This window comes from Carcharodon carcharias, chromosome 19, assembly GCF_017639515.1.
Source record: "Carcharodon carcharias isolate sCarCar2 chromosome 19, sCarCar2.pri, whole genome shotgun sequence".
NCBI lineage: Eukaryota > Metazoa > Chordata > Chondrichthyes > Lamniformes > Lamnidae > Carcharodon > Carcharodon carcharias.
In genome coordinates, this window is record NC_054485.1 from 95,434,861 (window position 1) to 95,449,063 (window position 14,203).

General features: G+C 43.8%; 1 protein-coding gene across 5 annotated transcripts in view; it reads left to right on the plus strand.

The window, feature by feature from the left end:
• LOC121291659 (hepatocyte cell adhesion molecule-like) overlaps window positions 1-14,203 on the plus strand; it is a 65,545-nt gene that overhangs the window by 15,709 nt on the left and 35,633 nt on the right. For all 5 annotated transcript variants that reach the window (XM_041213148.1, XM_041213145.1, XM_041213144.1 and 2 more), the window contains 3 exons: window positions 4,674-4,796; window positions 6,705-6,797; window positions 10,161-10,253. In XM_041213148.1, the coding sequence (XP_041069082.1) occupies window positions 4,674-4,796; window positions 6,705-6,797; window positions 10,161-10,253 (309 nt within the window). The remainder of the gene's footprint in view (window positions 1-4,673; window positions 4,797-6,704; window positions 6,798-10,160; window positions 10,254-14,203) is intronic.

Sequence of the window (14,203 nt, forward strand, 5' to 3'; positions counted from 1 at the left end):
GGCACAAGTCAGGAATGTGATGGAATACTCCCCACTTGCCTGGATGAGTGCAGCTCCAACAGCACTCAAGAAGCTTGACACCATCCAGGACAAAGCAGCCTGCTTGATTGGCATCTCATCCACAAACATTCACTCCCTCCACCACCCATGCACAGTAGCAGCAGTGTGTACCATCTACAAGATGCACTGCAGGAATTTACCAAGTTTCCTTAGACAGCACTTTCCAAACCCACGACTGCTACCACCTAGAAGGACAAGGGCAGGAGGTAGATGGGAACACCACCACCTAGAAGTTCCCCTCCAAGTCACTCACCATCCTGACTTAGAAATATTTCGGCCGTTCCTTCACTGATGCTGGGTCAAAATCCTGGAACTCCCTTCCTAACAGCACTGTGAGTGTACCTACACCGCATGGACTGCAGCAGTTCAAGAAGGCAGCTCACCACCACCACCTAGAGATGGATAATAAATGCTGACCCAAGAGTTGTGATTGCTGCTGGATTAGTAAACCAGAAGACTGAACCAATGATCTGGAGGTATGAGTTGAAATTTCAGCTGGCAAATTTAAATTCAATAAATCAGGAATAAAAAGCTAGTACTTTGCAATGGTGACCATGAAACTTCCAGATTGTTGTAAAAACCCATCTGGTTCATTAATGTCCTTTAGGGAAGGAAGTCTGCTACTGTTGCCTGGTCTGGCCTACTCGTAGAAATGTGATTAACTGCGACCTGAAATGACCGAGCAGGCCAAATATTGCACCTCTAAGTGTGGTGACACCGCGGTCCACCTTCTCAAGGGGAAGAGCGGGCAATAAATGCTCACCTTCCCCAATAACGCCTGCATCTCATGAATGAATGAGTAAAACCTGTTGGTCCTTTACCTTGATCTGCTGCAATCCGTCTGGTGACAGTGTCCCCGCAATGACGTACCGTTTGATTCTAACCGTGGAATTGGAGTGTGGGTGACAGTGACTCTTTCCTGTTCCTGGTCAATGTTACCTGCCAGTTCTGCAGCATGAATGTTGCCCATCACTTGTCAACCCAAGATTAAATGTTATTCAGGTCCAACACTAATAACTTTCATTTATGTTAATGTTATAAAGTGTCCAAAGACTTTTGACAGGAGCATAATGAAATTTAAAAATTGACACCCAGCAACCAAGGAAACATTAGGATAGGTGGCCAAAAGCTTGGCAAAATAGGATAGGTTTCAAGGAGTGTCTTGAAGGAGGTAGAGAAAATGAGCCGTTTAGGGAGGGAATTCCAGAGCTTTGGATCAGGGCAGTGGAATGCATGGCTGCCAATGGTGAAATGATTAAATCAGGGATGCCCACAAGACCAGAATTAGAGGAGTGCAGTGATCTTGGGATAGAACTGGAGTGGGTTACAGAGATAGGGGAGGGCAAGACTATAATATTATTACAGTCCCTGCAGCTTAGAGGGAGTGCATTCATGTGAATACTATTTGCCTTCAAGGGCAGCATTATAAAATTAAAAATCATTGTACTAATAGCATTGATGGATGGACACAGTCCAGATGGAAGGTTATTGACCTGAAATATTAACTCTGATATACTCAACAAGTAAGGCAGCCCTGTGGAGAGAGAAACAGATATTTTCTCTTTTTTTCCTTCCAGTCTAAATTAACCCTTATTAATCTAAACATTCAGCAAAAAATCTTTTAAACTTTTACCACCTCCATAGGGGGTCACAAGATACGAGAAGTAGCAGCAGCTTACCAGGGCCGGTGTTGTCCAGGTTTTAAGATTTCCTGTAGACAGTTTTCCAAGGGAACAACGAATTAGTAAACCCTTAATGTGCAGAAGTTTTACATTAGCTTTTGCTGAATCTTTGTGAGGTTATCCAGTACTGTCGGATACTAAGCGGTAAATCTCAGTCTCCTGTTGATCCATTCACCTTTGCAATTGTCTTTGCCTGTCCTTTGTTCAAAACCACATGGGGCATAACTTCAGTGTGGCAAACATCAGGGTTTGTTTCCCAAGGAATGTACTTTATTAAAAACTGGATAGCCGAAGACATTGGCCTAGATCTTCCAGTTGGCGGTAATGCTCGGCGTGTGGCCACTACCAGGAAGCTTTCTCTGACCTGGTGATGCTACCCATATCCAGCCGTATCTTCTGATCCTGGCTGAAGCGGACATGGGCTCCACAGGGTCGGTCCCCTTAGTGGAGGAGAGTCAGGGGAAGGAGAGGACCTGGCCCTTTTTATCACAGGGCTGTTGTGTTTGGGCATGTTTTTTAATGAATGGTTGTGGATTAGTGTATGGGTGAGTGGGTAGTCGGGTCAAGGGGTAGTCGAATCTGGTTGGGGGGAGTAGGTGGTTGGGGTGGGTAGTCGGGAGGCTGAGAGGGGCTGCTGGGAGTTGGGTGGTATTTGGGTTGGGGATTAGTTTGGTCTGGCCAAGGAATAGTTGGGTTGTTGAGGGAGTAGTGGGATGGGGAGAGTATTGAGGGCAGTAATTTGGAGGGGGTAATCAGGGGCAGGGGCAGTGGAATGGAGAGGGTAATCAGGTCTGGCTGGAGGGGCAGTGGAATGGAGAGGGTGGTTGGGGAACAGTGGCACGGAGGGGGTAGTTCTGCCTGGTCAGGTTGATGGGGTTGGTGGGGGGGGGGGGGGGGGGGGGGGGGGGGGTTAGTTAGATCTGGCCAGGGAGGGTTAGTCCGCTCTGGTGGGAGGGAATTTGGATCTGGTTAGGGGGAGGGTGTTATTCGGGTCTGGTAGAGGTGTAGATGAATCTGGTTTGGGGGGGTGGGATTAGTTGGATCTGGTTGGGGGGATAGTCAGGTCTGATCTGGGAGAAGTAGTCAGGCCTGGTTGGTGGGGAGGTAGTTGTCTGGTTAGGTGCGTAGTCGTGTGGTCAGGGGATAGTCGGGTTGACTTGGGTTGGGGGAGCTGTTGGGGGTAGTCGGGTGGTTGGGGGATCATGATTCGGTGAGATGTCATGCTCAGTTGAGTTACTCTGGCAAAATACTGATTTAGACCAGATATTAAACTGTCCAACCTTTCTAGGGTAAGTAAGCAGTTCAGTCCTGTGTATCTGGCCCAAGTCTCTGACCAAGCTCAAGAACAGAGACATTCGCAGAGGCTCCCATGCAGCAGGTAGTCAGTCCATCAGAAGTTTAAATTTCCCAGGCTATTAGACGTATGCCTGTGCAGCAGGTCTTGTGCATCTGTCAACGTATGTCTCATCTCCAATGATCCAGGCACTGAAAGATTTGGGCCACTGGTGCAACTGGGAGTAGAAGACCACACTTTGCCTCAATTTTCCCCATGGCTGTGACTCTCTCAGTTACTGAAACTCTCCTGGAATGCATAATATACTTGGTCAATGTCCTTTCCTCCAGGGTACAAATTTCAGGTCTGTCTTAGATTAGGAAAGTGCTGATACTGACCACTAGGGAAAAGTTAATACATTTCACTATAATCTCATTCAGCGCCCTGCCGCATAAAGAAGAGACATAATAACCCAGCCTGTCCTGTTCCAGTCAGCAGATGTGCTTTCTATGGCCATCAGAACCAGTCTGCATTGACAGAGTTATGGCACCTCTACTGTAGGTTGTCGGCTCTTTGGGGGTTGTAGGTTTCTGTTCGAAATTGAGCATGCTGGCGGGATGTGCTATGTTGTCTGTATACCTGATCAATAAAGGACATAATATTGCCCATTGACTTCTCTGAGAAAATAGTTTACCAATATTTATGTGAGTTACAACAGAGAAACAGACCATTTGGCCCAATTGGTCCATGCCAGTACCTATGCTCCACACTAGCCTCTCCCAATCCTCCTCACCTTCACCAACATTTCAGTCTATTCCTTCTGCCCTCGTAACCTTCTTCTAAATGCATCTATGGTCTTCCTCTTAACCACTCCTTGGGGTAGCAAATCCACATTCTAACCACTTTTTGGGTAGAGGTCTCACCTGAATACCTGTGGGATTTATTTATGATTATGTTATACTTATGACCGCTTGTTTTGGTCTCCCCATAAGTGGAAACAACTTTGCTTCATCTGCCTGGTCAAAAAGCTTCAGTATTATGATCAGGTGAGGAGGAGTTGAATTGCTCCTCTTTTTCCTCTGCTTATTTCACCACAACAGGGTTTTCGCTTTGAAAAGGATACGCTTAAGAATTTTGTGAGTACTTAACTATTTAAGCGCTGTGATCATAAAAGAACCAATTGGATAGATCTTTTTGAATTGAACAAAGAAAGATGTTAGCTTTATTGTACTTAAACTGATCTAAGTAAAATAATAAAATACAGTCCAACTTTCTCTTAGACACACAGACATAAACACACATGAACACACTATACATATACAAGTAGATCACATGGTGGGGAAGAATCGGTTGGTCAAATTGCTCCTATACCCATTTTGCCATTTATTTTCCAAGTTTCCTATACATTCTGCTACTTATTTCCTGACTCCATATTCATTGACCTTAACCATAAGCCTTATCAAAGGGCCTTTGGAAATCCAGATGTTACGTCTGCTGCATTACCCCTAAAGAAATTATAAAAGTCACCACATCCAGTCATTTGTATGTTGCTTATTCTTGTCATTGAGAGTCATGGTGATAAATTAACCAACAGTGGCATTTAATCTCTCATTTATGAATGTGTGTAATTTGATTCAGCTTTGTTTTTCTTTTAATAGGACCTCACACAACCTCAGTGCTCTTGTTGGGGTTTTTCTGTCTCTTGCTAATACCGCCCATGTTATCGATTTTCATGAAGGCTTGTGACAATAGAAGGTTAATTAAGTTCTTAAAGACCAGATGTAAGTTCAGACGTAAATTATATGTTTGCATCACACGTTCAAAACCTCACAGTCAATGTTGGGATGGAGGTTGGTCAGATTTGGATACTGTGGTCAGGAGGGAATTTAGAGAGTGATAAGAGAGGCTTTTTGATGTGGTGGTTCAAATTTAGACCTGCTGCGTTTCTGGTGAATCTTGGGAGGGGTGGAGGGGGAGTAGAGGAAATTCAGGAGGGTTGAATGTAAATTGGCTGTTTCCAGATGTAGTACTGTGGACTCAGTTGAGCGACTCTGTCCCTGCATTTTCTTCAGTGGCCAATTTTATTTTTTTTTAAACTTGATGGAGGACATGCCATGTAATCTCCACCTCCCTTTTTACATATTTTACGGAAGGGTTCAGAAATAGATGCTGGACCATTTCATTATATATGTACCACTGACGTAGTACCTCCATATATTAATGTCCGTTCCCCAGCACCCCACCACATTCCTAAGGTTGGAACTAGGAACCTGGAAGGGGCAAAAATGAGAATTAGAGTTTCTATGTTGATAGCTCCAGATGAGGGGCAGTGGTTAGCACTGCTGTGTCTCAGCTCCAGGGACCCGGGTTCGATTCTAACCTTCGGTGTCTGTCTGTGTGGAGTTTATACGTTTTCCATGTGCCTTTGTGGGGTTCCGCCAGGTGCTCTGGTTTCCTCCCCACCATCCAAAGAATTGCTGGTTAAGAGGATTCCCCTTTAATGTGTATGTTTGTGCCTTGTGGTGGACTGGAGTCCTGTCATGAGTGTACGCCCCCCCCCCCCGCCAGTGCCCATTGCCTGTCGGGATAGGCTTCGACTCCCCTTGACCCCGAATTGAATAAAACGGTTCTGGAAAAGTGAGTGAGACTGAGCTCCAGATGATGGGGCCATCACCAGTCAAGATATGACAGCCCAATTGGTAATCGTTGTGAAATAAATAATGACTGGGTCTGGTGGCGAATTAATTTCAGAGAGTGAACCTTATGCCAAAAAAGTTTGATTCATAATTAACTCCAAGAGGAAGTAAAACTCCAAAACAGTAACACATGCCGGGATTTTCCGGCAGTGCCATGGTGGCAGGACCTGCAGTGGGCCAGCCAAAAGCCATTGACTTTCAGCCGGACTGGAATGGCTGGAAAATCCCGGCCGTTATCAATTTTAATTGCACTATCTACGTGACCAGGAACAAACTGGGAGCAAGGACTGACCAGAAATAGCACAAGATTTTTAAAGTTCTTTCCAGTTTTGTCATTTTAGTAAATTTTTATAATGTTCCAAGGGCAGTTTGTGGATGTTATTTGGTGTCTGAGTGGATGTCTCCTATACCTGTAGGAGCTAGACTGGGAATGCTGTGCTCTGCAAATTGCATTTTTCACAAGTTCAGGCAGTTCACTGCCCCATCAAGTACTTTCTTAGCAAAAGGAAAATACTGCACTTGCTGGAGAACTGAAATAAAAACAGAAAATGCTGGGTATACTCAGCAGCATTTGTGGAGAGAAATGCTGCAGCCACCGATGTTACCTACACCCTCACACACATGGACCATGATCTCAGTAGAGCAAGATAAAAAGGCAAATATTTCTGCTCCTGGGAGCATTGGACCACTTGGGCATAACAAATACAGGAGAATTGAGCAGAGAGGTGTAAACACCCATAAGCAAGGCCCTGATCTTCTCTCGGATTTTAATTGGTTAAAATATCTGGCAGACTGCTAGGGGTGTGCACTTTCCTTGCATTTGCTGCATCCAGATGATCCAATAATCCCAAACACGAAATAGGGGAAATTTTCCCTGTGCTTTTCTTGACTGGTTACACTTCCCAGGGGCATAAGCAGGAGGCAGGCAGATCAGGATTTTGTGTGTGTGTGTAATCTGTATGCACTCTGTAATTCTGTTTTATCTGTTGCCAGCTTGCTGTCTGATGCGAATGAATGCAGTAACAACATCAGGCGACTTCAGCGTGTTGTGTGCATCAGTCTTTCTAATTGTGAAGCGAACAGCTGGTGAGTGTTCCATGAGAAAATTGTAGCCAACAAATGAATTCTGGAAGTAATGATGTGTCAGGAGCGGTGTGATTAGGAGAACTTAATTGCACAGTCATTTTGCCATAGTTTCCAATGTAGACTATCGAACGATTGATGTTGCCTGTGCAGAAGGAGACCATTGTGTCTGTGCCACTTTGCTGGACCTTCTGAACCTAACCCCTCTGCCCTGCTCTTTCCTTGTAGCCCTGTATTGCCCTCTGCTTCAAACACTTATCCAAATTTCCTCTAATCGATGAAATGGTTCCCTTTCAACCGCTCCCTGTGGTAAAGTTTTCTGTCCTGTGGAAAGAAATTTCTCCTAAACTCCCTAAACTTTTTGCCTGAGTGAGAATTTAATGAATACCTAGAATTACTTAGAGAGGACAGTACAGAAACAAACCATTTTGTCCAGCCAGTCCATTCCAGCATTAATGCTCCACCCAAACCTCCTCTTCATCCTTTCTTATCTAACTGTTATGACATTACTCTTCATTTCCCTCTCGTATATGCTTAATTGGCTTTCTCCGAAATAGATTGGTTCTATTCACATCAACCCCTGCATGTGGTACCATGTTCTGCACTCTCTCCACAATTTGGCTAAAGGGATTTCTTCTGAGTTCCCTATTTGATTTCTTGGTGATGATCATTTATCGATTGCCTCTAGATTTCTCTGTCTGACAAGTGGTAGCTCTATCACTGTGTCTAATCTATCAAAACCTGTCATAATTTTGAAGACCTCTTTCAGGTCACCCCTCAGCCTTTTGGAGGGACTGACTTCCCAAATGAAAGCCAGAGGAGACCTATGGCTTGCCATTCCAGTTCCTGCATTTCAGACTATTGGATAATTCTGGAAGTAATGTTGTGTCAGGAATTGTGTGATTAGGAGAACTAATTGCAGTCATTTTGCCACAGTTTAGACTGGCGAGCGCAGGAAAATTGGGAACAGCAATAAAAATATATAGAGTTTAGTGGCCTCATTTTGAGAGCTGGTGTCTAGCACAAGAAAAGAGACACAATATTAAGCTCTTTTGACTCTAAGCCACTCAGTGGTTAGTTCAGTTGATGGACACTAGAGACCAAGTTGGCATTTCATCCTTTTGAGCCATAGCTGATGCAAAGTGGGGAGGACATGGAGTGGGAAAAATATTTGATCCAAAAAGGAACATAACTTGTTTAAGACATTTGGAACTTGGCACTTTCCTAGGGTAGAATATAATATATATGGTTTAAGTAAATTTATTCCTATCAAAATAACCTACTTTCTATTTTGGCACCAGACTAATGGTGCATGTTCTGATGCTGTGCGTGTTGGACAATGAATTCTGTTCTTGTAAAGGGTAATAATTATCAGCCTTTCTATTGACATTTTTTGAATGAGCTGTGTGTTGTATAAAGCCATGGAATATATGTTACATCATACGAACATACAAAATAGGAGCAGATGTAGGTCATTCGGCCCCTCAAGCCTGCTTAGCCATTCAATAAGATCATGGCTGATCTGTTTGTGGTTCAAATTCCTCGTTCTCATCTCCCTCGATAACCTTTGATTCCCTTGCCTAACAAAAATCTATCTACCTCGCCTTAAAAATATTTAATGACCCCGCCTCCACCGCCTTCTGAGGCAGAGAGTTCCAAAGTCTCACAACCCTCTGAGAGGAAAAAATTCTCCTCATCTCTGTCCTAAAAGGGTGACTCCTGATTTTAAAACAGTGCCCCTGGTTCTGGACTCACCCACAAGAGGAAACATCCTTTCCACGTCTACCTTGTCAAGACCGTTCAGGATCTTACATACTTCGATCAGGCCACCTCTCTCTCTTCTAAACTCCAATGGAAACAAGCCCAGTCTGTCCAATCTTTCCTCATGAGACAACCCACTCATTCCAGCTATCAATCTAGTAAACCTCCTCTGAATTGCCTCCAATGCATTTACATCCTTCCTTAAATAAGGAGACCAAAACTGCACACAGTATTTGAGATGTGGTCTCACCTATGTTCTTTTTAACTGAAGCATAACAAGAGGAATTGAAAATAAAAGTAATAAAGGATAGCATTCCACTAGCTTTTTAATTACTTGCTGCACCTGTATACAAACTTTTTGTGACTCATGCACTAGAACACCTAAATCCCTCTGCACCTTGGAATTCTGCAGTCATTCTCCACTTAAGTAGTATTCTGTTTTTTTTATTCTTCCTGCCAAAGTGAACAACTTCACATTTCCCCACATTATACTTCATCTGCCATATTTTTGTCCACTCACTGAACCTATTGATATTTGTCTCCAATCTCTTTATGTCCTCTTTGCAACATACTTTCATACCTATCTTTGTGTCCTCTGCAAATTTAGCTACCATGTCTTCGCCCCCCTCATCTAAGCCATTGATATAAATTGTAAAAAGTTGAGGCCACAGCACAGACCTCTGTGGGACTCCACTTGTCACATCCTGCAAATCTGAAAAAGACCTATTTATGCATACTCTGTTTTCTTCCAGCCAGCCAATTTACTGTTCATGTTGGGATGTTAGCCCCTATACCATGAGCTTTTATTTTCCGCAATAACCTTTGATGTGGCACCTAATCAAATACCATTTATCCACAGCGCATGTTACTCCTTCAAAGGACATAATTTCCCTTCCACAAAACCATGCTGGCTCTTCCTGATTACCTTGAAGTCTTCTAAGTGCCCAGCTATAACCTCCTTAACGATTGATTCTAACTCCTTCCCCATGACAGACATTAGGCTAACTGGGCCTATAGTTTCCTGTTTTTTGCCTCCCTCCCTTCTTGAATAGAGCGGTTATATTTGCTACTTTCCAGTCTGATGGAATCTTCCCAGAGTCTAGCAAATTTTGGAAAATTAACACCAACACATCATCTACCTTATTAGCTACTCCTTTTAAGACTCTAGGATGAAGTCCATCAGGACCTGGAGACTTGTCAGCCCACAGCTCCTACAAACCTGCATCAGTTTGTTCAGTTTCGCTTCCCTAGTGATTGTAATTTCACCAAGTTCCCCTCTCCCTTTAACCTCCTGATTTATAACTATTACTGGAATGTTCTTTGTATTGTCAATAGTGAAGGCAGAAGCAAAATATTTGTTCATTTCATCCTCCAGTTCCTTATTATCTACTATTAACTCCCCATTGTCACTCTCCAGAGGACCAACACTCACTTTACCTACTCTTTTCCTTTTTAAATTCCTGTAGAAACTCCTATCTGTTTTTACATTTCTCGCTAGCTTCCTCTCATAATTGTTTTGAATATGTTATAATTCTTAAGAGTCTTTTAAATAATGTGCTAGTTTGAACTGCAGTTTGTGTATTTATATGATGATATCCATTACAGATAAAGGACGTGAGGCAGCAGACAATCTACAAATAAGCTTAATCCTTGCTGTGTTTGTGCCATTCTTGATAATTCTTGCCATTTACGCCATATGTAAGTAATGTTGACACAGTTATAAGTTGTATCAAAACTGTTGTAATGTGTACAATGAACTTTCACTGATTGAGATTTTCCACATCACTCACTCCTGGACACCACAAAAGTGCATATTAGAAACTTCTGTACACCAGCCCATGACTATAACCACTAATTTGTACTGAGTAAAGAACATTATGAGCTGGGAGTGTGGAATTTACCGATATCATTGCCCGGTTTATGTCAAAAATGCTAAAGTGCAAATCCTGACCAAAATTCTTCATTCTAGCATTAGCCATTGGGATTTTGTTATATGGAATGAAAGGATTCAATTTACTAACCTGGCAGTTTGACACATTGGACCTCTGAGATACTTTAGAATAATATGTTTGGTTATGGATTGACTGGATGAGTGTTAGCTTAAATATTCCCTTTAATCCAGTGGTACTGGGTTCCTGGGTAAGTAGGTCCCACATTCTTTATGATCAGGAGCCTATTGCACAATATCTAGTTTTATGATGATGTGAATTGGGAATTGTCACAATCAAATCTATTAATTGTGTGAACTAGATCTGGCTGGACTGCTTAAAGCACCATCAAGCCTGCCTTCCTGCTCTCTCTTATCTGCTAAAGCTGCTTGTTATTCCAGAGATAACAAAGATAACAGCCAGTTTCTTTACTGCAGACCCTCTTCCTAAACCTCCTTCGCCTGTCCCTTCTACCCTCACCTCCAGCAGTGGGAGCTCATGGACGACTTTGGCATTAAGATCAAGACCAGGTGCCTCTGCCACATCCCTCCCTTCCACTAGCCCACCTGGCCAAAATTCCTATGGTGCTAACCCCTGCCCTAGCCCTGAGCTCACATCTTCCTGTAGTTTCTCTTCTAACTCTCCACATGCCTTCTCTGAACTCATCTTGTCAAGAAACCCACTTCCTGCTCCTTTGAATCTTATTTGCATTAAATTGCTGAACACACACTATCCCCTCCTGGTACCATCTTAGCTGATATTGTTCCAGATTCTCCCTCTGTCCTTTAAGTCTGCCATCATCGCACCCCCCCCCTCCCCAAGAAACCAGCCCTTATCCCCTAGCAACCTAGCAACCTGCCACCTGATCTCCAACCTCCCTTTCCTCTCCAAAGTCCTTGAATGTGCTGTTGCCTTCCAAATCCATTGCCACCTTTCCTTGAAATTCATGTTTGAATCCCTCCAATCAATTTCTGGCACAGCTAGATCTCTTTATCACAGAAACATCTCTTATCAAAGTCACTGATGCCACCCTATGTGACTGTGACAAAGGTAAACTTTCTCTCCTTGTTCTTCTTGACCCGCCTGCAGCCTTGGACGCAGTTCACCACACTACCCTTCTCAGCTGTCTCCACTGTTGTCCAGCTGGGTCCATTCTTATCTATCTAATCGTCGTCAGAGGGTCACTTGCAGTAGTAACACCATTACTTCAGGTGTTGGCAAGGATCTGTTCTTGGCCACTCCAATTTCTCACCTCTACCTGTTGGTCCCTTGGTGATGACATTCAAAAACACAGGATAATTTTTCATGTGGACTCTGACAATACCCAGCTCTGCCTCACCCACCACCTCGCTCCACTCCTCCACCATTACTGAATTTATCAGACTGTTTATCTGACATCCGACATCAGAAATTTCCTCCAATTAAATACTCAGATGACTGAAGATATTGTTTATGAACCCACTCCAAACTGCATTCCCGAGCTCCTGATTCCATCCCTCTCCCTGGCAATAGCTGAGATTAAGCCAGTCTGTTCGCAACCTTGGTGTCACATTTCATCCCGAGAGGAGCTTCCAATCTCATATTCGTGTCATCACTAAGACAAACTCCATAACATTGCCCGGTTTCACCAATGTCTCAGCTGATCTACTGCTGTAATACTCAGTCGAGCCATCGTTATCTCTAGCCTTGACAATTCCAATGCATTCCTGGCTAGTCTTCCAAATTCTACCCTCCATAAAGTTGAGGTCATCCAAAACACTGCTGCCCTTGTAACTTGTTCCAAATCACAATACCCCATCATCCTCGTGCTTGCTGATGTGCATTGGTTTCGGTCAAGCAATGCCTTGATTTGAAAATTCTCAGGCTTGTTTTCAAATCCCTCCTTGTGCTTGCCTCTCCCTTGCCCAGATTTGCACCACCGAACTGGGCAGCTTGATTCAAGAAGTTCCCTGACTCACCACCCATGCCTCAGCAGAAAGGCCCCAAAGTGGTGAAATTTAATTTTCAGTTTGGGAGGTGTGTCGGAGGAGGGTACAAGATTAAGTCAGGCTCTTTGGCCTGGAAGGGGAGTATAGGCACCTGGTTAGACGACTTCATCCCAGTTGTATTGTGAGTTTTTAAGCCCTCTAGCCCTTATTCCTCAAACCCCCTCATCTTCCTATCAACTCTCCATACCACTTCCATGCCAACACTTGCCCCCGTCCCACACTTATGACCCCTTACTGCCCCATGTCAACCCATTCTGGCTCACCCCCTCTGCCCACCATGGCTCCTTAGAGCCCCCATGCCAACCAATGCCAACTCATGCTTCCCACCCATCCCCTTTGCTCTTATACCTTCCATAACTTCTCATGTCTCCCCCCACCCCAGCGCCCCATAGGTCTTATTCACTTCATGCCAACTCACCCAGTATCCACCATGGACGTCAGGAGTCATGTTGAGATGCAATAAAATAAAGTTCAAAAAGCTAATGTGACCTTCACTATTTGAAATCAAAACGTCCTTTCTTGAAACCCATTCAAACCTTTTAAATCTCAAGTGAATAAACTCTTATACTTCTGTTCATACAACATAAAAGGCAGTTAAACTCTTAATAGGCTCTTTAAGCTCTTTAAACTGTGAACCCAGAACAAAAACAAAATTACCTGGAAAAACTCAGCAGGTCTGGCAGCATCGGCGGAGAAGAAAAGAGTTGACGTTTCGAGTCCTCATGACCCTTTGAGGGACTCGAAACGTCAACTCTTTTCTTCTCCGCTGATGCTGCCAGACCTGCTGAGTTTTTCCCAGGTAATTCTGTTTTTGTTTTGGATTTCCAGCATCCGCAGTTTTTTGTTTTTATCTCTGTGAACCCAGAACCCCTGCTGGGATGATTATAGCTTTTTGAATTCAGCCAAACATTCACAAATAACCCTGAGGGAAAAGTCAACAAACAATCATTAAAACCGCTGGGGAAGACTTTTTCTTAACTCTCTCTGACAGCTGCTGAGTTTGGGTTTCCCTCAAGCGTGAATCAGACCCTGTCGCTGTTCCACTCCTGGCAAAAATGGGATCTGTGGGAAATGGGAACAGATCGTGTGCATCCAGGTCCCAAGTGCTAGTACGTACGTACGTAGTCAGTCAGTCAGTCAAAAAAATTTGGCCCCTTATCTCTGCAATCTTCTCCACCCACACACACCCTCCAAGTTATCTGTGCTCTTTTAATTCTGCCATTTGAGAATCCCTGATTTTAATCGCTCCACAATAGGTAGCTGTGCTTTTGGTTACCTAGGCCCTAATCTCTGTAATATTCTGCCTACACCCACCTCCCCACCACCCCCCTCGATCTAGCTTTCCTCCTTTAAGACATCCTTAAAACTTACCTCTTTGTCAAGCTTTTGGTCATCTGACCTAATATCTCTCACTATGGTTCAATGTAATCTTTTGTTTTATAACGCTACCCTGAAGTGCCTTGGGACACTTTGTTACGTTAAAGGTGTTATAAGTTGCTGTTGATGATGCTTAATTTCGCACGTCACCCACACCTGGTTCTCCAAACTCCTGAAAATCTGAGGGCAGGATTTTCACCCGGCCGGGATCATCCAGTCTTGCCGTGAGTCAATGGACTTTTGGCTGGGTCCCACCACAAAAGGCCAGAAAATCCTGGCCTGAGTGATGAGCGTTCTTGTACAATGAAGCCAATTCTAAACTAATGGGCTGATTTGTTTTGCAAAATGTATGTGG